The sequence below is a fragment of the Mastigoproctus giganteus genome, chromosome 9 (genome assembly GCF_048544385.1).
Source record: "Mastigoproctus giganteus isolate SK-2022 chromosome 9, ASM4854438v1, whole genome shotgun sequence".
NCBI classification, from domain to species: Eukaryota; Metazoa; Arthropoda; class Arachnida; order Uropygi; family Thelyphonidae; genus Mastigoproctus; species Mastigoproctus giganteus.
The window spans coordinates 69,265,113-69,291,332 of NC_143583.1; the positions used below are offsets into that span (position 1 = coordinate 69,265,113).

Sequence of the window (26,220 nt, forward strand, 5' to 3'; positions counted from 1 at the left end):
CAAGTAGAAATGGGGGGGGGGGGGAAGCGGGTTCATTTATGGATGCCCTGGCAAGGCTACGAAGGAATGGTAATTCCTTTCTTGGTTCCCAGGGAAAAATTTCATTCATACGCAAACTTTATTTAGCTGTCAGAATTGTGTGCAGTGGTGGAATAAGAGTGCTGAGAGAGAGAGAGAGAGAGAAGTTAAGGAATTGCAAAAATGGCCGATTTCCATATGGCACGAACAGAACTTATGTACACAAATGTATGTATGGTTATGTGTGTGTGTGTGTGTGATACGCAGCACTGAAATGTACATATTAACACAGATATGACGACCTTTGGTTGATGTAAGCGCTTTACACAATAACTGCTGGAGAGTGCCCATTTTATCTTAGACGGCGCCACTGTGCAGGACATCCATTGTCCCCACTTGGAGCAGGGCTAATCTCAAGAATGAAGAGATTCAGACAGGCTTCTTATATCTCCTAGAGCCTGTGAGAATATTATGTCAACATGGACTATAAATGACACAATACCCTGTCATCAACCTAAAGACCCTGCCACAATGTTCGAAAGGTAAAGGTTTATCCTTCAGTAAGGCAAGAATAAATAGCAACGAACCATTTTATTACAAACCATATACAAAGTGTTTGCTGTATAAACACGATAGACACGTCACATCATCAGAGAAGCAATTGGAGTTAAGTATGGTTTATCCATTGGTTTGCCGTGAACTTGTTCAATTCCATCTGAGTACTCAATTAGACAATTAAAAATAAGATGGAAGCTCTCCTCAATACGAAAACACACCTCAAATGAAAGTTCAGTATTCTCTTTGCACCTATTATGCACAAAAGACAAGAAAATGATCTGAAAGGTGAAACATGCCACTAACTAATACTATTAAGTGTCTGGAACTTCCATATCGTGAAAACAAAATGAATATACTTATTTAGTGCTTCGTGACATTAGCAGTCATTACAATTTCTTAATGCACTTCCATGTTAGAAGTACAGATACCAAACAGAGGCCTTGAAAATCCATAATAATTGCATTGAATTTCTTTTGAAATGATATGATTAATCTACGAGCATTGACAGATGGAAAAAATGAATTTCATATAATACCTGTGGGCACGTACCTATAAGACTCTTACTGATATGTCGTGACCCATCGACAGATTATCTGCATTTTATAAATAGAGCAGTTCACTTTCTATTTAGTGATATGTTGTTGAATGTTCAGTTTTAAGCTCAAGGAAGAAAATTATGAAATAGATAAATAAGGCTCCATTTGTGTGACTAATGCACTACAAACCTTTGTTCATAGTTGGATCACTACATTCCTACGAAGAATAATTTAAAAATTTGTAAATTTAAATAACTGTAACACTAGTTTTAGAACAGGGAATATTCCTTGGTAGTAGTCTTTCGAATTCTGTTGTAAGAAATATATCAAAATGCTCATTATTTCTCTTCCACTTACTAGAAGCACTTCGGTCTGCTCAATAGAAAGTTTTGTATAATGAAATTTCTTCCTGTTACTGACTAGATATGCAGATATTGCAACCACCTTTCCACGACTTGAATAGGCACAGTATCGCTTCATGTGCATCTACAACAGTCTTCATTGTTTATTTTATCACGTAAAAGGACCATTCCTACTATTTTCAGTTGAGGAAGTGGTCGATGCCCACGACAGTAGTGCCATCTTCCATTTGAGATCCGAAACTGTGGAAGAAGCAAACTTTTTTGTTGTTGTTTTTTCCAAGCTTAACAATATTAAAATGTCCTTCAAGTTTAGAGATCATCGGTATAAACAGAATGACGTCTCAGCTCACGTTGACAAGTCACATTCGATTCTCCCTCGGTAGATTTCTTCGACTGATATGCAGATACTCGCAGGTACACAGTTCTTCAACATCCCTCTTTCTAAAATAAAAAAATAAAGATACGAAAGAAAACGTCAAATGGCAAAACTACCTTCTCTGAATATTAAAGTTTCTACGGTTAGGTTTAGTTTAGAGAATACTCAAAATTAAATAGTTAAAATCGATAAAATAAATTTAAATATTTCATTAATAAAAATTCAATAATTATTAGTTAGTTAAATTTAGCAAACCAACCTTTCAAATTTAATTTTTAAACTTTAAAAATTTCCGTTTAAGTTAAATTATATTTTCGAAATTAACACAAACGAATCAACTAATATTATTAAGAGGGATTTAGTATTTAAATACTGAAATTTAAAACAGTTACTAACCGGAGGTGACTGCCTAGGAGACAACTGTCCGTCTTCTTCTTGGATTGTCTCCATCTCCTCTGGAGTTAACCTGGTATCTTCATTGACTGTAGGAGTTTGATCCTCTTCACTGGACAGCGTTTGATCCATTCTCGATTCCTCCTTTAAAATATCGACCCAATATTCGTAGTTTTCTTGTAAATGGTTAGTTTGAAGACAGCTGACTTTTCGTGGTTTCAACTGGCTGCTGGAACGCCGTCTGGTAACTGTTTAAAAAATGATCAAAAATATTTATTTCGATTTCTTTAAACTGCTTAAAGCTTAATTCAAAACTGAATTACTGAAATAGTGCTTTCTGCATTTTGGAAAAGAGAGAAAGATGCAGCAATGCGAATTGGATATGTCAGTCAAGTAACTCAACGTACCATCGAATTATTATTTTGAATTTTAGCCTAAGATGACTATGATTGTGGAATATCGGCCAGATTGAAAAGAACCCATAAAATTCCCCACTTCGGAACACAATTCGAACCTAGGAATTTTGCACAAAGTATGCATTAATTGCTTATGTTTAATTTTAATTTGATTTGATTTTTAGTCCCAATTTTCTAGAATTTATTGAAGCGACTCTTTCGACAGCTGTTATTGCAAATGCTAAATAATATATAAAAGTGTGTTCTTTGCTAGAGAATCATCAATGATCGGTACCTCTCTGAAACTTTTTCGCTGTCACTGTAAATATTTAAATCAAATAGTGCAGAATGCTGTAAAAGGGGAATGAGAAGACATTTTCCCATTAATGGAAATTTGGCAAATAAATCGATTGTAATACTAAATTTCATCTATAAACACTATAGAACTGGGTTACCCAACTGCTGACTTAAGACGTAGAAGAAATCCGCAAATAGTCTCGAAATTAATAACCGAAAACATTCTTTCTTGAAAATAAAAGATGTTGAAAACAGCGAAATGTGTTCTAATAAAGTAACCAACTCCCTCCTTTTTACTTCAATAGGTGGCAGCACAATACGCATCAAGATGGCTACAGTTGAACGCGGGGTAGCTAAATAACAACTGATTAGAGTTGCACTCTTTTGTGCTTGTTCAAGTAGGCCAAGAACAGCTAGACCACTACAGAACGCTACCCAATATTGCAGACCATTTGAAGAAGCCAGAATACCAACGTGCTATAGGGAAGTGTTCAAGATATACTGGCTAATATTATTATTATTATTATTATTATTATGCCATATGGTGCAAGAAAGCCTGAGGCTTATGCTGCACCAGCCAAAAAAAAAAAAAAAAATTCTGAACTACCCCAACAGAGAGAGAGAGAGAGAGAGAGAGAGAGATAAAAGGGAATCACCAAGGAAGAGAAGAATGATGATATCCAGCTCAGGACCCTGGGTATGCCAAGCCCATACTCACCAGATGTGAGCCCCTGGGGTTGTATGGTGAATAAACTATTGAGGATTAACAAAGGCATAAAAGTGGTCAAAGGAGTAAGAAGAAGAAGAAGAATCTCCTACCAGTTGGGGTGCTGTTATCACTGTCTGCCAGCTCATCTTCTGTGTCTCTGCTGTCAGAAGTTTCCGTCTGTTCTAAGTCGGTAACAACTGTCAAGAAAATTTTAAAATTCAGTTTCAGGCTTTAATTTCAATTTTATTTACATCAAACATGTAAAAGAAGCACTTTACTTCCTTATATCTATGTATACAGTTTATACACGTTTCTACAAGCTAAGTTTGGTCAATATATTCTTGATACGGCATGGTACAAAACTCAGAAGATCGCGAGTTTTATTTATTCGTGTAAGAATAGAGAAAGTTTTGTAAACTTGAGAAATATAGCTTTTGAGAAGTATAGCAATAATCACATATTATATGGAATTTCGAGGTGTTATACTCACAAGTTTTTATCGCTCAGGTTATATTACAACCGAAACAAGGTTCCAGAGAAGCTAGAATCCAGATACAGACATGTGACACTTCTATAATAACTTAAATTTGGAGAAATGTGTGAAATGTGTGCAATTCGTCTATAAATTGGTTGAATCAGGAATGAGGAATAATTGAAGCATAAATTGAATCATTTGTCAAATTGGCTTCATATTAACAGATTCAATATATTTTAACCTTAAATAAGTAATAAATACTTTGAAATCCTGAAATAAGTAAAGTAAACAAAAAATCAGCAAAACACAAGTGGCGGTTGGCCACTTGTGTTTTGCTGATTTTTAAGTTCACGTGTTTTTTTTTTTTTTTATATATGCTGATTTTTTTAGGTTTAGGCTGCCGTGAAAACTGGTTGCTAAGGAAACGCGAAGTAGTGGAAGATCGAGACAACTCAGAGACGTTGGTCAGGCATTTGTGTAGAATACAGAACGAACTTGTCCATTTTTCTCCAAAGCATCAAAGAAAGCCCTCTCCTCTTCCTTTGAGATACTAGAATGGTTAAGATCGTGACTGATTCAAAAACAATTTCTTTGGAATGTTTCTTATGCCACTTATCCACCATTTTCTGATTGCTTTTTTCATGGCAACATCTAGTTTTTAACTGGTAGTAACTGAGAAGAATGCCTATTGGGATTCAGATCAAGGCTGATCCCATTCACAAGGAATATCCAGGACTGTCGAAAGGTATTCCTTTTAGCAGTGGGATCCCGCTTGGCAAGAGCTACAAGAAACGCGTTTTTGAAAACAATCTGCATTAACTTGAGGAACTTTAAGAAAATATTGATAATTTTAATAAGCATTCATAGAATGAGTAGGTCATGTTTATGCGTAAATATATGTGTGTGGATGTTGACTGCTACCCACAGTAAGATAAGGAAAATGAAGAGATCACAGGATGCGTGCCTCATATTCCCCATCTTATTATCCTCGTTTTCCTTGTGAAAAGAAAATGGGGACAGTGAAATGATTTCATTTTCCTTGTGAAATATTTAAATTACATTTCTCCATTTCTCAAAATTTCCTGTATCTTATGATTTACTTGTTTTCGACAGCTGAAGATACATTTTCAATCATTTATATCGTTAAAATTTTCTATTACAAAAATGATCTATTAATACAGAAAGTAACAAACCTTCTTCTTCTTCACTCTCTGAGCATTCAACCCACTGACCGGGTAGAAGTGCAGCTTCACCATAGGCATTGCACAGCGGCGCCACCAAATGATTAATAAAAGATTCTTGTAATTTTGCTAGCTGCGGATATCTGCGATCCATGAACGGTGATATTGGTAGACCTAAAGCGGCTTCTTCATCTCCCTGTAAGCATTAAAAATTCCGATTTAATTTGCAGTTCAGTTGGGAAGGAAAAAAAATAAGATCTATGATATTCTGTAACACAATTTAATATTCTGAGTTTTTTCATTAGAGGCATATGATGCAAGAAAGCAAGCTTATAAAGCATCAGCCAAAAAAAAAAAAAATCCCATTTTTCCCATTCATTCGTTCCAAATGTTTTTCTTGAATTTATTTAAGTTATCAACTTCCACAACATCAGATGGAAGTTTGTTCCAGCAATCAACCACCCGCTGGCTAAAGGCAAACTTCCGCACATCTATTCTACAACTGTCTTTCCTCAATTTGAATTGATGTCCCTTCAGGTTCGTAATCTGAGAAGAGGAAGAATCCCATCAGGATTGAGCCTGCTCAATCCATTCAAGGCCTTATACACCTCAATCAGATCACCTCGCAGGTGCCTAGTCTCCAGACGCTACAATTTTCAGAACTTAAGCCTTAAAAATCATATTAAAGTGTTAACCAAGGTCAGGATAATTCTTCTCTCAAAAAAATTCAAAAGAACTACAAGAGGCAATTGTAACTTGCAATCAACTGAATAAATAAATAAAATACAAGGTTTACATTAAAATCACGCACTTAATTAGGATGTTGATCCAGATAGGAAAGTTGAATTTGCAGAAAATTTTCTCCACAAGAGCGAAAATAATAAATATTTGTCCAATGAAATCTTGTGGTAGGTTGAGGCAGTTTTCGAGATCAATGGACACGTTATCGGATACAGTTGTGCCTATTGGGTCACTGAAATTTCTAATATCCAAACTGAAAAGGGAATTAAAAACTCTTTCAGGATGGATCTCCTGCACCACATTTTCTTGAAGTTAGGAAATTCAAAAATGAAAAATCACCAGACATGTGGATTAGGTGCTATAGCCCTATTGAATGCCAGGTCACCAGGATTAACTCCGGCTTTTTTTTTATGTGGACCTATTTAAAAGATCATTGTCTCTTCCAGGAAATAACGTACCATGATGAACCTACTGTAAAAAACAGTGATGGCTGAAGAATTCGCCTAATCCAATCACATGTTTACGTTCTTTGAAGATTAACATAACCATTGTGTATGACCATAAAGACTTTTTGGGTTTGTTAAATAATAAAAGTTTAGTGTTTGTTATAATGTTTCTAAACTTTTCAGGGGAACTTAAATGGAGCCCGACTTTTGGCCATTCCTGTATATGATAATTAATCATATAAAAAAAATCACGATATTTTTTAAAATGTATTCTGCAACGAGCTACGTAAAATTAGGCTTAAATGTTTCTTGTCCTCTACCAAACCCTTGTCTTCTTCTCCGATTCGAGATTATACATTTGTGACTCGATTCAATATCCACCAGAGGATGCATTTTGTAAAGATACAGAGCAAAGTTAGTTTTACAGTGCTAGAGTATATTTTAATTTAGCAGAGGATCATTCATTGGGAATTTATTCTATCCAGTAATAACTAATTCCGAGGTCACCGAATGATCATCTCCAATGAGTTGTTTCGCAAATAATATACAACACAAAAAGTAAAGATTTTTCCAAATTCCTTGCTAGATGTACGAAGACAAAAAATTTCATAAAATGAACTGAAAGAACACGTTTATTAAAAAGCATTATTAAGAGAATGCTCCGAACTCCAATCTCTAATTCATGCATTAACTCCAAAACATCATATATTAGAACACGCAGACCACAGTCATAAAGTTTCAATCATTAATTATTGAGCAATAAAGACGCGTTATCTTGCGGTTGTTTTAATTCCGAAGACGAAAACTTGAACAAATTCTTCTGCGCTGCTTGGACACCAGATTTATAAAAGAGTACGCTTTTGGGCAATTCCTCTTGCTTTATCAGAAGATATGTCCTAATTGGGACCGGCACTGGAAGAAAGTTTGAAGATAAATTTTCAGGTTATGTTTGTCGCAGTATGGCCCCGTGTTAGACGACCGCAAGAGTGTCGAGTGAATATGACAATAACAATACCCCAGAGAACGCGACGGATTACACGTCATAGAGCGCCGTCCAGGATAGCGAGGAAATTGAGGAGGTGAGCTCTTTATGAACAGAAAACGTCCGTTGTGACATTAACGAACTCGCTTCGAGATTTGTGAGAGGGTAGCTAATAGGTAATTTAATGAGGGCTTAGCTAACAAAGAGCGTTAAGAAATAAACCCTCTGCCAGGCGGACGTGTGAAAGTTTGAAGTGGGAAGAAGACAAGAGAGACATTACTGAAGAAGAAATGGCGATTCGTTTATAGTTGCGCGGACAAAACCTCACACTTGTTAGTGGGCATAGGAGACTTCATTTAATATTACAAAACTTTAATTATAATAATAAAAAAAGTAAGCATAAATGCACTTACATTCTACTCAATATTCGACAACATCATTCTACAAGAGGATGTCATCAGAGTTTTCACCCTCATCATTTGATGTTATCAAATGTTTTCACTCTTGTGTAAAGAAAGTTTCAATTTTACATTTTTTTAAAATTTGTTTTTCGTGGTAAACAAAAATACGGTAAAAGATTACAGTGGCTAGTGTTATTTAAAGATGGCAATGTTTATAAAAAAATAATAAATTCGTCAATTATTGCCCAATTAATCAATAGAAGTTACGTGCATAAAAGATAAACGGAGGAAGATCGAAGGAAAAATGACATTCGGGTGCACATTTTACAATTTCTATAACGCAAAAATAGTAAAATGGAATTATAAAATTACGTTTTATGTATTTTAAATATTTAAAAAAGAAACATAAAACATAAAGTTGTGTTAAGTACAATATAAATTAACCAAAGTTGTTGCCAACTTTTCGCCATGTATCGCTTGAAATGTCTTCACGAATATTACTCGAAATGTCTTGAAATGTCTTCACGAATTTTCCAAATAATTTACTATTATGGTATTATTTTTTAACGTTCATTTCTTTTTAAAAAAAGGCAGAGAAAAAGCTATTTCTTACCTGCTCATAAAATTCTTCGGCTATCCTATTGGTCCACTGTACATGAATGTCATGCCTTTTGCAGGGCCCATTTATATCAGCGAGCTTAATGCACATCTCCATTACCAAAAGGCGATCTGCCTCTAATAACCAGTCGATCCCAGGGGCATCATCATCGTTAGCCTACAAGGAGGGAAACAGACTTTTAATTGAATGATACGGATAAAGAAAACATTAACATGGCAAACTCATTTCTTTCTCCATCTCCCAAACGCACCATTTATTATTAATGATGTCATCAAACATTTAGTCCGTCATCTCTACGAAGGAACCCTACATTTAATGGCCCGATCCTTGCCTCAGTAGCATTTATTCACGAAGAAAAGATGCTGGTCTGAGGACTATTTTGACATCAGATCGGAAATTCCAGGATTAATTACAGTTGCTCTGTAATCCAGAACATTTCAAACAGCTGAAATTTGAATTGCCCATTATTATAAGAAAAAACACGCTTCACATGCCAATGTCTCAGTGATTTTTCAATCTTCTTTTATTACTCTTTCTCTTCACACCGCCTGATTACTAAAATCTTCCAATTCCTTGGCATTCACTTTCGCGTCTTTCTCGTTCCCATCTCCCAAAAATACAAGAACTCATACTTCATGGACTCGTACGTCTAGTTGGTTGCTATCTCAGAAAAACGCTACCTTCAGGACATCCGTTCGGGGTTCCATAACAGTGCTGGAAGCGACCTCAGCTGTCAACTCGCCTTACTCAGGAACACGTCTTTATTAGCATATTAATTCAGGGGACGTTGCCTGGACCGTGAAATCTGCCAGTAAGTCCCTTGTGTCATAGTCCACTACATCGCTCTCGTCCATTTTTTATATCTTCATTTTACGGATACGTTACTGTGATCACGACACGCTTCTCTGGTGTCCAACATCGGGTTGAATAAATTTCAATATTTATCTCGAGTTTAATCACTCCGTATTTCGCTGAACGCTCAAGATTATGATTTTCTTACGAGAACCTCCAGAAGGTATTCACTCGATCATTTAAACTTGAACTTACTATTTCTTTTTTTTTTCAATGGGTTTTGTGGTCGTAGGGGTCAATTATGCAACTCAGATTAGTTACATAACTCGCCCTTGTACCACAATAACAATAGAAGGGTAGGAATTGTAGATAATCCTATAATTAGAAAAGATGAGGAGAAATTAAAGTAGGTTCTGGTTTCATCGATGAATATGTCTATATTTGCATTCAGGACAGATGCTCGCCCTATCCAGCGACAATTGTAACTGATATTGACGTCAACACATAAACTAGAATGTTTTGATTCAAACCATCGCGGCAGAACTCTTTCTCAATCCGACTTGCAATGTTTAATGTTGCCTTTAGACTCGTCATGACTTAGATATGCAACGAAATAAATCGAAAATGGTTTCAGAAACGTAACAGAGGGGCCATTATATTACACTTGGTGAGAGTAGAGTGACGAAGTAATTATAATTATTACAACAGTAGGTGCGCTGACTGCCTGTACTAGAAAACTGATACAGGTGGTCAGCGCACCTACTGATGGATTTTAAATCATCTGTACCAGAAAACTGGTACAGGTGGATTAAACTCACACTATCAGTGTACACACTGATAAGTGTGATTTTAATTCTAAATTTGCAAAACAGTCTAATAACAAAAATTCAACAAGAACTCCAAGAAAGTATCAAAACGAACGACATAACTTACCTTAGCATTAAACTCTGCTAGAATCTCGAAGTGCCTCTTTAAGTCAGTAGCCAAAATGCACTCAATAACAAGGAAGCGAAAACGTTTGAACTCAGCCTTATCGAGATGGTACAACCAGTTGCATTCGGGTCTCGACAGGAATAAGTTCCAAGCTGCGGCAGCGTGATGGTTTTCTAATACGGATCGGTCATTGTACAGAATAGCCTGCAATAAGAATTATATAAGGAGATGGTACAAGAATAAAGTTTATGAGGATAAATATTGAAACGAAATAATTTGTACAATACGCGTGAGCAGTATAGACGCTGAATTACAACTTAATTTTTTTCAATATGGATAAAACCCAGGCGTTATCTATTCTTCCAACATTTCGTTCCAGATCATGTATCATTCTTCTTGACTAGTTGTTCCTTTTATTCCATTAGAGCACGAAATATGTACTTAACATTCTGCAGATGCCAAAAATCTTACAATTTTGTATTCAAAATTAAAACCAAAATTGTTTCAGGAATTCTCAATAATTTAAATTGTATAAACGTAAACCATTGAAGGATATTCTTCACAAACTGCTAATTTCTAAAGTAATATTGTTCAAACAAAACATAGAGATTATAAAATATTCATACACTGACCTGTGTAGCATATGTTGATACCAAGAATGCATTTGTCCTTCCAGGATGGTCATAATCGTGCATTGCTGCCGATGCATACAATGCCATTAATTCTAGAGCTGGAAAGTTAGCTCCCATGATGCCGTATGTATCTTCAGCGATGAAACTCTTTCTGTGAACTGGGGTGTTGTTATAACTGCTAGCTTCTACAAGAGAAATGGCAGAGGGAGTTAATTCCATAATCTTTATTTATAAATTTAAAATGTTTGTTTTTAAATTCTTAAAACAATCTTAAGGGAGGGTACCAAATTTACTACAAGGTTAGCAAATGTACAATTCTAGTTGCCACATTAAAGGATAATTTCATCGTTCTCCACGCGACTGCTATATTTTCGTAAGCAGCTCATTACCAAGAGTTTAAATGCAATAATTATCTGTTTGTATCCACTTTAAGGCAATTACGTACTACGCTTATAATTCTTTGTCTGTTTTACAATGCCATTACATCTCAGTTTATCTCAGATCTTTGTACGCAGTTGAGAACTGTTGTTATGTCTTAGGCTTTACCCATTATTAAGTTTAAGTGGACTTTTCTCAATGATGTACTACATTATACTTAGTGACATAATTACCGCACAGAGAGATTCGCCAATTCAGTACAGCACACATCTGAATCCCCATTAAAATACATCACTTTATACTAGTAAGATGAACTTTGGCTTTTCTGGCTGGGCTAGAATTGTTGTGGTTAGTAGTTAATAGTAGCTGTTAAGTGGATAGAAAACTATTATTTCGTATTGATTTATAAACAATATATTACTGTGAAAACACCCTCAGACTTATGTTTCAGCGGGAACATTAATTTATCCTCAGATACCCCCCTTGGAATAGAGTTCTGCTAAATATTCTATCGTCGAGCAGTAACTGTATTCGGTTTTTGAAATCTTTAAATATATGGAGAAATAACAACCTTCTCCAAGTCCTAACCCCGGACACTCCCAAATATGCCGAACTCAGCAAGATAATGGGAACTTTGTTTGATAGAAAAGGAGGACCACTGTTGAATTTTTATAGGAAGGATACCCTAAGATTATGCCTCAGTTCTCTTAGATAGACATTGGACTCAAAATATTCTGGAACTTAGTCGTAGTAAGAGTCATCTGAGTCCAGAAGTAGCAGGTTACGGGTTGTTCTTGGCTAAGACTAGAATTACAGCGTACTCTGAGAGATATTACTGGAAATTGAAAGGGAGATGAAATGGTCATACTTCTTTGGGGAAGTTGGTTTGTTGAGAACGAGCTACCTATGGAAACTGGTAAGTACTCTTTGTTGATACTCGTGTACTAATCCCTGTCGTTATTAGTATTGGTATAACAGTTTTGCCACTTGCTATTTGTTTCGAAATGTCAGTGTTCTGAACCATCGAAGAGACTGGAGAAATTCTTAAGGACATCTTTAACCGGGGTTGTAGGCAGTCAATCTCAGAGGGAGTTGGGTTCATCGCCATGAATTATGCCAGGTATTTTTTAGCTCAAATGGATCGACACCTCTGACATAGTTTTGAACTCGTGAAATTTTTAACTGTAATCTCTAATCCCGATTTCACCAAAATTCATTCTCTTTTCAATTTTCACATTAATAAAAAAATATACAATGAACAACATAATCAATAGCTTAGTATATGTTATAAAGACCATTTTTTCATATGCATTCGATATACAGTTGAAATTGTAAACTACCTGCTGTTTTATACAATGGAGAATCCGAGGATTCCGAAGGGATTTGTGCGAATCCGGGAATAGGATGAGAAGTGAGGTAGTAAACACCATGGAGCACATCGGCTGCATGCATGCGATTATGATCTGTAAAATGAATTAAATTAACCATTAGAAGACATGGAATATAATAAATATATATAAAAGTACATTCGGAAATTCGTTAGAAATATATTATGATAAAAATTCTGGATTTTCGGCGAAAGTATTGGTATTAGTTTTAATAGTGGCAAAAGATGCAAGAAAGAAAGCTTATACAGTATCAGCCAAAAAAAGATAACACTTTCTATATCATATTTCCATCCATTTTAACAGTTTGTCTAGTTCTTCCTTGAATTAATTCCAACTCCCCACATCTATAACACCAGATGGGAGTTTGTTCCAGCAATCAACCACCTGGTTGAAGGCAAATTTCTCCACATGCGACCTATCTACAACCATTCTTTCTCGATTTGAATTTATGCTCCATGTGCAGTCTCAGCAACAGGAAGAATGCCATCAACATTGAGCTCACTCAATCCATTCAAAACCTGAAACACCTCAATCAGATGTCTTCACAAGCGCCTACTCTCCAGGCGTTGCAGTTTGCAGAACCGAAGCCTTTCCTGGTAAGAGCACCCTTTTGTTCCTCTCATTAATCTCGTTGCTCTTCTCTGCAACCGTTCCAACAGATCCCCGTTCTTGCTAAAATGAGGCTTCCAGACCTATATACAGTGCTCAAAATGTGGCCTGACCATTGCTTTATACTATCGGTTAATAATTTCATACCTGCTGGCAAAATTCTTACATATAATTGAAAACATCTCATGAGCTATCTCGGCAGCCTGTCTGTACAGCTCAGAGAACTTTATATCTGACTGCATAATTAGCCCCATGACCTTTTTCATTCCCCGCTGTCCCAAGTGTGGTATCACCCATCTGGTACGTTAATCTGGTATTGCTGCTCCCCCCATATGAAGTATTTGTCAAGTGGCAATTGAGGTAAGTGTAAACTTACTTCAATTGCCACTTCTCGGCCATCTCTCCAGGCGTTGCAGTTTGCAGAACCGAAGCCTTTCCTGGTAAGAGCACCCCAATTTGTCTAGATCTCGCTGTAGAACTCGTTGATTATTCTGATTAACGACCCTGCCAACCTTATTCTCATCTGCAAACTTAGACATTAAGCCTGACGTGCCTTCATCAATATCATATAGAGATTTTTCCACTTGCTGCTTGTTTGCATTTCTCTCGTCTCCGAAGGGATATAAATCTCGAATATTTTGAATAAAATCCGTTCTTAGAATTTTTTTTTAATTACCAAGACAATAGTTAAAACTGTTTCTTCAAGTATTAACTAAATATATAAGGATATTTATTCCAAATGATATTTTAATTTTACGATCTATGGGTGAGCCATAAAAACTTCGCGACTGATGATCATTTGCCTCATTATTATCCACTGCTGATATCTCCGCACATCTTTGCTGAAACTTTAATGCATCCTGAGAAAAAGTACTCTTCTACACTTTAAAAAAAGTCTGAGATCGGTGGACAACCTTTTATTTTTATGAAACCCCAAACATGAATGGCATTAGAACATACAACACTCATTACCATGCATGGATTGAAAGTTGAGATGAATGAAGATACTTGAATCAAAAATCATTAAAATGTACGATGCTTTTCCCCACCCCTTGTGTTTGTATGTATTCGTACGTGCCCACATGTAAAAGTGAGGGTTAAAAAGTATGTCAATTCTAACATATAATAAATCAATAAGGCAAAAAAAAGAGAAGACTGAGGTAATGTCCTTCCCCCCTTTCCTCCACCTAACTTCCTTGGGGTAACAGCATTTCAGTAATAGAGTGAAAACTTTGGTAATCCTCCATGGTTTTATAAATCACAGAACAGTGACTAACTTTGCTTCTAACAAAGAAACAGTTTGGTAAACTTTTGTGAGGAGGCAGCTAGCACAAATTTACGGTAGCACATTTTACCATTATTGATGAATCCCGGAGAAGAGAATGAACCATGAAGTTACGTTAAGAGATAGATATTTAATCTTAACGTTATTGTACTTCCAGAAAGAAGTATCCATTCTTTGCACGTTGTAGAATTCGTCCAAGCTATCTAGGTGTAGTTGTAAGCTCCTCTAATCCTAGGCGCGATGTTGGGGCATAAACAGGACATTTATAACTATACACTTTGTGGGCAGGTGTAGATATAAGAACAATTTCTTCACCATTAACTTGATCTTCTTATTGGCACTCTGCCATGATATCTTTCACTTTTACCTTCCCATTTTCTGAAAGGGTATTTAAAAGTTAATCCATATAACAAATTGTTGGATTCAACTCGTCGTTTCATTTAAAGATTCAGAATAACAGCTGATATTTCGGACTTCTCAGAGCTCAAAAGTTAGGCATGAACCCTTTCAAATTGGCACGAAGTATCTCCTTACATTTTGTATGCATTTCTATATTCGGGAAACCATCACTGTCTTCCCGAATAAATAATAATAATTTCTCGAAAATGAACGCATTATTATATTTTCAAAAAAATGGAATAAGATATTACAGTTTTTAAATATATAAATAGAAATTTTCCTAGAATCACAAAAAAGAATCTTATTATATAAAAATCAAAACGAAAATTGACAATGAAGAGATCATAATATTAAAATTAACACCATTAATCCAGATCCAATCTGGAAAAAGAGATTAAGCAACTTACAGGGTTTTTCTCTGTACCCATTTTCTAGCTCGTTAAAGTAATTTAAAAACTCTTGTAAAGGAATTCTGAAGGCTTCAAATAACCCAACTTCCAGGAAGACACGATAGCACATCTATAAAATAAACAAAGAAAATTTCGGTAGGAATTTGGTCGATAACACTTGAACAAGAACCCGATGTCACAATTTTAAAATAAAAATATCAATTCTACAAACATCCATTAAAGACTTCAGCAAGAGATCCATTTAATGCTTTACGATTTTTCTTATGGAAAGACACCAGAAAAGCAGACAGAGAAAATTTGATTTGAGAGTTCGCACTCTTTCTGCATTTATTATTCTAAAATATTGGAGCAATATAACGTTGAGAAATGCAAAATACTGAAACAAAAAGGAAATTAATTATTTTTCTTGGGTAAACGTTTTTTTTTATATACAAATCATCAATTATATTTACCTGCTTAATCAAACATAAATACTTTCTATAAATTACAGATCCTGTCTGGCGGGTAAGTGAAGACACTTTAATTAACATAAACTAATTATTTACTCCCACTGGAATGAAGTATTATCTTAATGAACTTCGGGTTTTTGAACTCGCCTTCATTAAGCTAATTCTTTCTTCCTCTGCAGTTGAAGAATGAAAAGCAATGGAATGTAGCCTGTTAAGTTTGTTATTTTTTATGTAGCCGAAGACTTTCTTGGTGTTCACGATGGCAAAAATGCAGATGATTTAAAACTTTCAAAAATGCGGGGAAATTTATCGCAATATGCGAGTACCAGTCTTCAAATTCATTTCAGACTTCCCAGTGGGAATATAAGGATCTAGAAATGAATGTCGTACATAAAAGATGGCACAAGGAGAGTTTCAAACTCTCCTGCTCACCGCGATGGCAAAAATTACATATCTGTTTTAATATTAAAGTACATTATTTAATTTTTATTTCTGAAATCACTTTAATTAGGCTTACGCAGCTATTACAAGATCTTTCTGACTCTATGCAACGTTGTTTAGCAACTCCAGCTGAGTGGTAAAGTTCATAGTCTTAAACTTCTATGCCGAGGGTTTCTCCAGAGAAAAATTGGACCAACTGTACACCAAACACACCAGTTATTAGAAATGTAGTATTTTTTCATACTGCATATGTGGGTTGGTTATAGTTGTGGCGCTTAGAATCATCTTGGTTTGAAATAAATGTCAGATTTAATGGATGACGAAGAATGAGTCTGAGAAACCACTGACAAGTGAAGATGTTTGTACGTTTGTTAGTTCTTGTAACGCCTGAACAGCACTGACGCAGTGTGGGTGTGGCGTAGGTGTCATCATGATTCGTTGTGTATCCGGCTGTATGATGAAAAAGGACAGAGTTAATCGCTGTGATAAACACTGTACATTTAGTAAAATTCTCTTGAGGATTACAGTGGTTCTGTTACATCTCCCTGCACGACACAAGTTACTGTCGGTGTTCACCCACTTCAACTTTAATTAAACGTGCTTTTCTTTCCTGAACTCCTTCGCGATATGAGTTTTTAAAAGCTTGTTTTTGAATCATTATTAAAACGATAATGAAAATAATTTTTCCGATGTTTAAACGATTTCATATTGATATAAAGAACAGCATATCATCAATTCTCAAATCTAGTAAGTGTCAATCTTTCGGTTCAACACCTGTAGGGTATGTTCGATCAATTTAAAATATAGACTTGAATACCACACGTATGATATTCAGTATATGCAAAAGTTAGGTGCCCAGATTGGATCAGTAGGTTTCTTAGATTGGAACACCACTGTTAGTCTTGTGCTAAATTCTAACTGGTTATTAGCAAAAATAAAAGTGGAAGACTAATATTTTGTATAATAAACAAATTTACGCTAAAAAATTCAGGTTTAACAAGTATTTTATGTTTTATTTTCGAAATAAATCAACATTAAAAAAACATGTTGAATGTTTTTCAATTCAAACCTAAGTTGCCAAAAGTGAAAGTAAAATATTTTATATCGAAGGAATTTATTAAAAAAGATAAAGGGTAAACTGTTGACATTATTAAGAAAAAAGTTGAAGTTTTTCTTAATTATTACCAAGAAAAAATATTTCGGGCCATATTTAAGGTATATAGCAATATTTTTTTTGGAAAAGGGGGGGGGGAGTTGTTACCAGAAATTACTCTCTCAAATAAAGGCAAAAAACGACCCACGAGTACGTTTTCAAAATATACTGAAATAAATTCATTGATCAAACATAAATTGAGTGGCCGCATTATTAAGTGCTTGTACCATTTTAATCAAACGAAACACTCAGTAATTCCTTTACTAACATAACGACGTGTTGAAAGAGTGTCATAAACACTCCTCAAATCAAAACACTACTACACAAATTAATCAACTTTTTGGCTACTTAGATAGGGCAGGGCTTCAACTAAATCAGGAAAAGTCCTCCATATATCTTTAACCGAGAAGCGGATCAAAAATGATATCCAAGCTCTAATATATAAGGCAATAAGGTCACAAAGGTTTCAACTGATACAGTCCTTGGTCTCACCTGGGACGAAAACCTTACTTTCCAGGACCATTTCATATATACAAAAAGGAAAACATATGCAGCCTTCTGGGCGATCCGGCAGGAGCTTGTTGGTTGCCAGAACACGTCCCTAGTATGCAAATACATTGAAAGGTGAAATACATCGCTTTATACGCGTCTGAGTTATGGTCCTCAGCCCCATCAAGTATTGTAAAGAAATACCTGGCAATCGAATATTGGGTTCTGAGATTGTTGACCATCTCTAGATCTATTCTACATGCGAACATGAACATGACACCATGGAAGATCAAAATTCTGGAAAAGAACCTCATCACTCTTGTGAAACTGTTAACTAATAGGATTGATTCTCCCAACGTGCAAGACATAATCTTAGCCTCAAGTACCCATCCAAGAGAGCGACATAAACAACGGTTTGGTCGACTCTTACCAACTTTGCCCGCCTTAGAGATATGTTCCCTGCAAACATTATGGAACATTTCAACAATCTGCAAATTAAACCCAACAAACTATTTTCTTGGTAATAATTAAGAAATACAGGAAGAATATCCTGGAAGACCTGCATCGAAGAAACGATCTCCAGTGAAACTCGACAAACACGATCAAGTCACTTCACCTACCAGTCCATCACATGCCTTCGACAGACGCATAAAATTCTCTGAAGTTCAAGACTTTGGCTGTCATTTAGTTGATTGAATTTATGTAAACTTAATTAATTCTCTGTATATATGTAAATGTAAGTTCAAATGTAAGTTTTCTCCCTCTTGTAAATATGCTGTCTCAACTCCAGGCAAGCACATTGTCAAATGCTATCTATTGTCCTTTTTAATATAATATTTTAAAAAATTTAAATATTTTAATTAATGTATTTTCAATTATAATTCTATGTACATCCTTCTAGTCAACCAGCTGTACAGGGGGTAAAATAAAGCTTAATAAACTGAAACTGAAAACTCCTTTAGCATGTGTTCATATCACGCGATATAAAGCCCATAGGCAAATGCATGTGTCCAATTCAGAGCGAGAATGGGCAAGACGAAATATTAAAAAATAAAATAAAAACCGGAAAATGCAGCCCTGCTGGAGTTTTAACATAAGATATACGTACAACTGATACCCAGTCATGGATCAGATATGGAAGTCAACAACCGAATTGCATTCCACTCCTGTCAGCAAAAAGAAAATAAATAAAGGTAATACATTGGGCTTAACAATACAATCATTGGACAGTTTAAAATTGAAAAAAGCCTTGTTTGGTCTGAACATGAGTCCAGGTGTCAACAAGGCTGGCGGTGGCAGTGGAATGACATAGTGTTTTCGTGTTGCACATTCCTTGATAACACTAAAGCAATATTTGGATGCCACGTGTTATTTTTTCCCCCATCAGAAAGTGAACTGCATCTATTGCGGTGGCCTCTCCAATCACCACATCTCCACCCAATCGAGCACCTACACCTATGGGATGAGGTGGAACATGCTTCTCGAAGTAGAGACCCTGTACTTGGTAATTTGCAAAAACTGTGGGAAAAAACTGAGAGTCAGCATGATCAACATCCTTGTGGCAAGCTTTTGACTTGATTCGTCTGTGCTATGACGAATCCAGGCTGTTCTAAAGGCTAAAAGAGGACATTCCCTAATAGGTAGGTGTACGTAATAAAGTGGCCACTCGGTGTGATGCATTCAACTAGCTTATCTCAAACTAACTCAATTATTATAATAACCTAAATTGTCATTTATTTACGGTAAATAATTTTCGAAGGTTTAATATTTAACAATTTCCTTTTATTAAAATAAAATAAAACAGCGCTATCACACTTTACAAGGAAAATTAATATAGCAATGACAACTTGCAATAATCAGTTACTGAACTGTTCGAGTTAAATCTTGTTGTTTCAATTTTGTTAAACGGTTGTTACAATAACAAATAAAATTAAAATTAGATCAAGTCTGTTCAAAACTGATCAAAGCTAATTTTTCTGTATATAACGAAGTTTCTTCTTTATCGTATAATTGAACATATACGAACCTTGGCGGTCAAAAACAACACACACTCGTTACCATTGGCTACTGAAACTATAAATTTTATGGAACTTCTGGGTGGTCCAACAAGGAGGTGATTCAACCCGGGCAATTAACTTTCCTCTATTTGTAAATCAACTTTTATTTTTCTTTAGTCTATCTTTCATAGAAAAATCTTCCTCCGCGTGGATTTTCTGATAAAATTCAAGACCAATGTTAAAAACATTTACTTTGTCTTGCGAACAAATCAAAGACTTATGGCGACTTATGGTTGGATATGATGTCTTCACTGGTCAGCCACCTTTTTCTTTTATTCTGTATTGGAGAGTTTTGGGGACATCCATCATGTTTCATTCTTTCTAAGTATTAAATCCCTTTTATCTTCAGTATTTTATTTTCTTTATCACTCTTCCCAAATTTTCTTCATTTCTCTTTCTGACGCTCAGTTTGGTGTTTTCATCATAAATCTCATTTCGGCTGATATCAATCTTCGATTATCTTTCTGTTTTACGGTCCCAGCTTCAAAACCATAAAGATCATAACATAATGATGGAGGACATGTTTTTTCTTCTTAAGTCCAAACAGATATCTCATCTTTCAAATCATAAAAGTGCGTCAGCAACTTTCATTAAATCAGCAAACATACCACACTGTAAAAGGCAAGGGCTTTAGGATCAGATTAAAACCTCTAAAAATTTTTTAAAGGGGAAATTCAATTTTTTGACTTAATTAAATTTATGTAGGAAATTATATCGGGGGTCATAAAATGAGTTTCACCAATTTTTTATGCATATTTTGTGAATGAAATGTAGGGAGATAGAACAACGTCACTGATTCAGTGAATGGAGGTGAATCAAGAGCCACTTTAATAATCTTTTTGATTATTAAAGTTATGTTTGTCCAGTAGATTTCAGTGCATACCTAAGTAAAATACTTCTTATCCAATTCCTCTTTAAGAAGTAGTAAATAATCATCTGTAGAACATTTTTCTGCATTTATTAAAGTCAAGATTGCGCTCACAATCTTGTCGATTAGACTTTTTTGGGGAAGATTTGCAGATATTCTTTGTTATTGCCTTTTCAGAAATCTAAACTGATAATTTCAAAGGTTCCCCCCAAAGATCTCTCTCTCTCTCTCTCTAGCTTGTTATGCACTAGATTATTGTCAGAACAATAGACATAACAGATGAATTCCATCTATCACTTAGATTCGTAGTATTGTAAATGGTAACCATTTGGACGATTCAATTCCAAATTTTTTGATCGACTGAAGATGAGTGTTATTAAACGGTATGTGTGGTAAATATCTTTCTTTCTTTCGCTGATAACAGAAAAACTGGTCAGCGTAGGTTCCCTCTTAGCAGTGTAGACCAAGGCGTCTGTCTGGTTTTATTCTTTGGAAGATTCTGCTCTTAACCCGAAGATCAAACCCAAAACTTATTTCAACTTACAAATATAGAAAAATTGAAAGAGTACTGAATATTGAAAAGAATTCCGGAAATATAGGAAGCAATCAGAACATGTTAAGAATATACGTACAATTGAAGATGCAATATTTTGAATGGCTGTATATTAGGAGCATTAAAGCGAATAACAACTTGAACATTTTCGGTTTTAGATGGAAGCCCAATTCTATTTCGTACATCTACACAAGAAAATGCTATTTTGAGTATAAATTGCTTTTGGTTTCATATTTAAAATATTTTTGGTTGTGTATTTACAAATATATTTAAGGTTGAATGTATTTTTTAATATTATTTTAATATTCAACTACTTGACTCTACCTGACTAAGAATGCGATCCTTGGCTTGATCCTGGAGTTCGAAAATGGGATAATCCCATTCGTTAATTCGGTCCAGCAAGGGATCGGTTGCTAAATCGTCGAGATCATATCTTTCTCCGTCGACCATTATTCCGGAAAATTCTTCATCTTTTACGGGTGACTGAAGCTATTGAAAGAAGACAGCTTTTTAAGTTAGGAATAAGAATCAAAATTGCATAAAACGCACAGAGAATAAACTATTCTATAAAAATATTGGATTTAAAGATTAATACAGAAAATAAACATTTAAAGTTAAGCTTCTTCCAACTGGGAATGGGTGGGGAGTAAGCCACGTGATATACTTAGTCCTTTAGAGCCTCGGGAGATGAAGAAATTAGCTAATACTTATCACAATACTTTCTCGTATTAAGAGTCAAATGATGGTATCGTGGCGCAATAAAAAGGGATTCTGTTCCAAGTTTAAATAACAAAAAATCACCTGTCCGTCTCCTATAATAATAATATGTCTAATCTTTCCTTAAAAAGAAAGAAAATTTTTGCACATGTATCTTGCAACCATTCTTTTTCAATTTATCCCTTCATGTCCGTTGTCTAAGGAAAGGTAGAGTTCCATCAGCATTTAGTTTACACAATTCGTTTAAAGCTTTAAAGTCTCCTCACAAGTGACTAGCTTCTAAGCGCTGCAATTTGCACAACTGGAGTCTTTATGGTAAGAGAATTCTTTTGTGTTCTTGACTAATCGTTAAGTGTAAAGAACAAAACAAATAAACATTTTAAATTTATTCCTGGTCACTCGAGCGGTAATTCAAACACTCCAAGCGTGATTTATGTGTAAACTGGTGCATTCTGTAGTCGCTTTTCCTGTTTTGCTAAACTAGGAGTTTTTCGAAGAAAAAATCTTGATGCCTTCGTCCAAGATTGATTCACTCAGCCACATTATTAAAGAAAGGTCTTAAAAGATCTCTGAGTCATTGACGAGATTCAAATCTAGACATTTTCCACAGGACATTTGTGGCAGGATGGTGATCATAACTGCTGATTAGTACTTGTAGTGTGTGAGTTTATTTCGGGACATCCAAAAATACCATATTATTAACAGAGACCATTTGGAGATGGCCAAATGAAATGTTTCTTTTGACTTTAGATAAAGCAAGGATTTTTACAGATTTACGAACTTTCTATTCGTGAAAATATTGATGTAAACAATTCTATTTGGCTTATGAAGATTAGCTAATCAAATACCAGGAAGATCGAAGTAGAATATGAGATTCGACCTTCAAGAGGGAATCGATGCCACTCATTGACTAAATATATTGAACAACATAATCAAGTGCTTTTTAAAAATGTTTACTTAAATTGAACCGATTAAATAGCCGTGCACTCTACTGGTAACAAAATAAAGTCTTGCATAGAAGAACACACTCCTCTCAGGTTTATCAGTGACTCTCGGTAGATTTGACTTTCAATTTGAACTGTTTTTTTTACGGTACTATGAACAAACAAACAAAGCCACTCCTTGAAGATCTGAATAAACATTTTCTTTGAGATACTAAAAACTTTTTTATTCTTCAGTTACTTTTTATGGACAAAAAAACAGTTCTTATTACTTTTTATTAAACTATTGTAAGTTCTATAGATAAATAAAAACAAATCCAACACGCGCCATTTAGGCTGACGACAAAACAAATAGTATCGCGTGCACAAATCTAAATCGGTCTCTCGTGTTTTGAAAAGACGGGTTGTCTCCGTTTATTTAGTTTAATGTCTCTGCAACTTAAACCCTCACGACAGAGTTTTGATTGATGAAGTTCGCGAGGTATTGAACAGATTTCATTTGTGGGATGAAGAGAGAGAATTTGCTGTTCTTAAACTCATTTCGAAAGGAGTAAATATAAGTTGAAAAGCACGCTTTGGTCTTCGTGTAATTATAAGATTGCATTAGAGCTCATATAAGCTCTTTTTTTTTGGCATAATCGTAACGGACACTATCCATTAATTTGTGGCTGAAGGTTAACATGGGTGCGCTGTCTAAATGACTTCCATATAAATATATCTTCTTAAGAATAATTCTTTGAGAAATGTAAAAGTAGAGACCTACTGGTTGTAGAATCCAAACTATTCGTGTTTGAAGAGAATCGCTATCAACTTTTCGTTCTTTCTTTTATCTAATTTCTTTAAATAATCTTTAAGTCGACCACACCCATATCTTTTAACAACTTTGACGCCAGATAGGGTTGTTTAAAATTTGCGCCGAGGTAATTTCCATGAGATACAATCTATCTTGTCTTCAAATTGCGTGTATTTTATGGTTGGTTTCTCTATTTTGTGGAACGAAAAACCTGAGCTTCTGGAAATAAATTAAAAAAAACCTGGAAATGGAAATGGAATTTCGGAAGTGTATTACAAAACGAAATTATTGGAACATATCCATTAAAAATATTAGAACAGTAATGTTGATTCGTGAATGATCCAAGAGTAGTATCGTGAGATGGTACTTCCAAGATGATAAATAATAAACCTAAGTGTTGAGTGGTATTTAAGTGCGCTTCCTTTATTCATTCAGCTTTTATAATACTAACGCTAATAAAAAAAAAAGAATAAATTGTGTGATAAGAAAAAATATAATAATGAAATGCAGAAATGATAATTAAAAAATTAATTTTTGGAGCCATTAAAAATAACTTCGGAGCACTCGCACTCATTAAGTACAAGCCAAATGTCGATGAGTTTTGGTTTAATCCTTTAGAATAAAATGAATCCTGGAAGGCGCTGAATCTGATGTATTCTATATGATTAAACCAAAGCTCGTTGACACGAGATTCAGCGCCTTCCAGGATTGATTTTTTTTGTTTATGGGAACTCCTAAAAACTCTCAATATCTATTAAAAGTGGTTAACTGAGCTCAAACCTAAAAAGGATCCATAAAAATTAAAGAATATGCACTTATCGCGAACTATACACTGCTCTATCATTAATATCCATGCACGAAGCACGCAAAATCACGTGATGCCACAAAATACGGTTAAATTGTGAAAACTGTTGTAGTGGTGAAACTGCTTTCGTCTTATGGGGCCATCTGGGCGTATTTAACAGAAAATCTATTTATTAATTTCAAACGATGCCATTTTACAAATTAGAATACAGACCGAATTCACAGCCATTTATCCTCAATAATGATAGAGAATTAACAGTGGTTGTAAACCAAGAGATCACCTGTTGACTTAGCTGGGAAACCAAGTTAATGAAATATTACGATTTTTAAATAATAATCTCGCCGAGGGTGATTCAGTGTAGCCAACCATCAGCACAAACACCCTGGAAATAGACCAATTGAAAAGCGACATCTCTCCAACTTTTTTTCATAACTCAGCCATCTTGTTAAAAAAAGCCCATAAAAATTCCTCGCGACATTAACGGAATTCGAACTCAGGCTTTCTCCACCCGATATAGGGAGAACAGCGACTACACTGCCCTACCATTAATACCCGGACACCCCCCACCCTCCATGAATGGGGAAACAGGTCCTATGCATGCAACACGTCACACAACCTACTATAAATATGCACACTGGGCTTCGAGCAGACAATTGTAAAAGCGGGCATGCAAGATGACTCGGTCAACAGAATTACCTCAACAGTTCAACAGAATCGATCACCTCAACAAATGCTAGATGCCTATTAACGTGGTGTAAGGAGCGCGAATTCAATGGATAGACGAGTCGAGGTTCGCACTCTACCAGTCTGATGGCCGTTCCTGGGTGTGGCAAATGCCAGGGGGAACAGTTTCTTCTGATTGTATCCTCTCGACAATGAAGTTTGGTGGAGGCAATGTCATGGTATGGGGCTACTTTCATGGTTTGGCTTGGGCCCATTAGTCGTTATCGACAAAACATGAATAGTGTGCAATATCAGGACATCCTGGACAATTATGCCCTTCCAACATTATGGCAATACTTCGGGTAAGGTCCATACCTGTATTAGCAAGACAACGCGCTATGCCATACTGCTCGTGGTCGTAACAGAGTGGTTTGAGGACATGGATGTGGAAAAGTTGGATTGGCCACCCCCAGATTCCTGATCAGTCTAAACCCCATTGAGCATCTTTGGGATGCACTGAATCGTCAGGTACGTGCACGTCGAGATCACCCAAAGAACAAGGCCGAGCTGGTGGCCGAGAGGAGGAACATATCACCTGACATTTTTAACAAGCTGGTTGAGAAGATTGAAAGCCGTCATAAAAGTAAAAGGTTTCAGCAAAAATATTAAATGACACAATAAAAGCTCTTTTTTTGTCTAAAGGTAGGTGTAGGTATTAATGGTAGGGCAGCGTAAATAGTGTATAGTTAGCGATAGTTTAAAGTCGCCCACTCGATGTACGTAATGTCCTTTATAAACGTTATTAAGATCCAATATGTTTCTTCAGTGATGAAAGGAACCTAGACTTTCCAAGCAGGGTGAAGACACGCATTCGCTCACAACAGCAGCAGCACGCAAAGGAAGGGGCGGGGTAGACAATCATGTCTATGTAAATAGTATCTCTAACCGCGTGTTTTACTGCTTTAACGTTTATTTG

The 26,220-nt window shown here is 35.5% G+C and overlaps 1 protein-coding gene across 2 annotated transcripts in view; it reads right to left on the reverse strand.

The window, feature by feature from the left end:
• LOC150080428 (cGMP-inhibited 3',5'-cyclic phosphodiesterase 3A-like) overlaps window positions 1-26,220 on the reverse strand; it is a 256,303-nt gene continuing 230,083 nt past the window's right edge. For both annotated transcript variants that reach the window (XM_090381597.1, XM_090381599.1), the window contains exons 5-14: window positions 21,650-21,814; window positions 15,313-15,424; window positions 12,565-12,687; window positions 10,847-11,031; window positions 10,215-10,418; window positions 8,484-8,645; window positions 5,313-5,496; window positions 3,755-3,841; window positions 2,247-2,491; window positions 1-1,915 (exon numbers count right to left, since the gene is read on the reverse strand). In XM_090381597.1, the coding sequence (XP_090237723.1) occupies window positions 1,901-1,915; window positions 2,247-2,491; window positions 3,755-3,841; window positions 5,313-5,496; window positions 8,484-8,645; window positions 10,215-10,418; window positions 10,847-11,031; window positions 12,565-12,687; window positions 15,313-15,424; window positions 21,650-21,814 (1,482 nt within the window). In that variant the 3' untranslated portion in view covers window positions 1-1,900. The remainder of the gene's footprint in view (window positions 1,916-2,246; window positions 2,492-3,754; window positions 3,842-5,312; window positions 5,497-8,483; window positions 8,646-10,214; window positions 10,419-10,846; window positions 11,032-12,564; window positions 12,688-15,312; window positions 15,425-21,649; window positions 21,815-26,220) is intronic.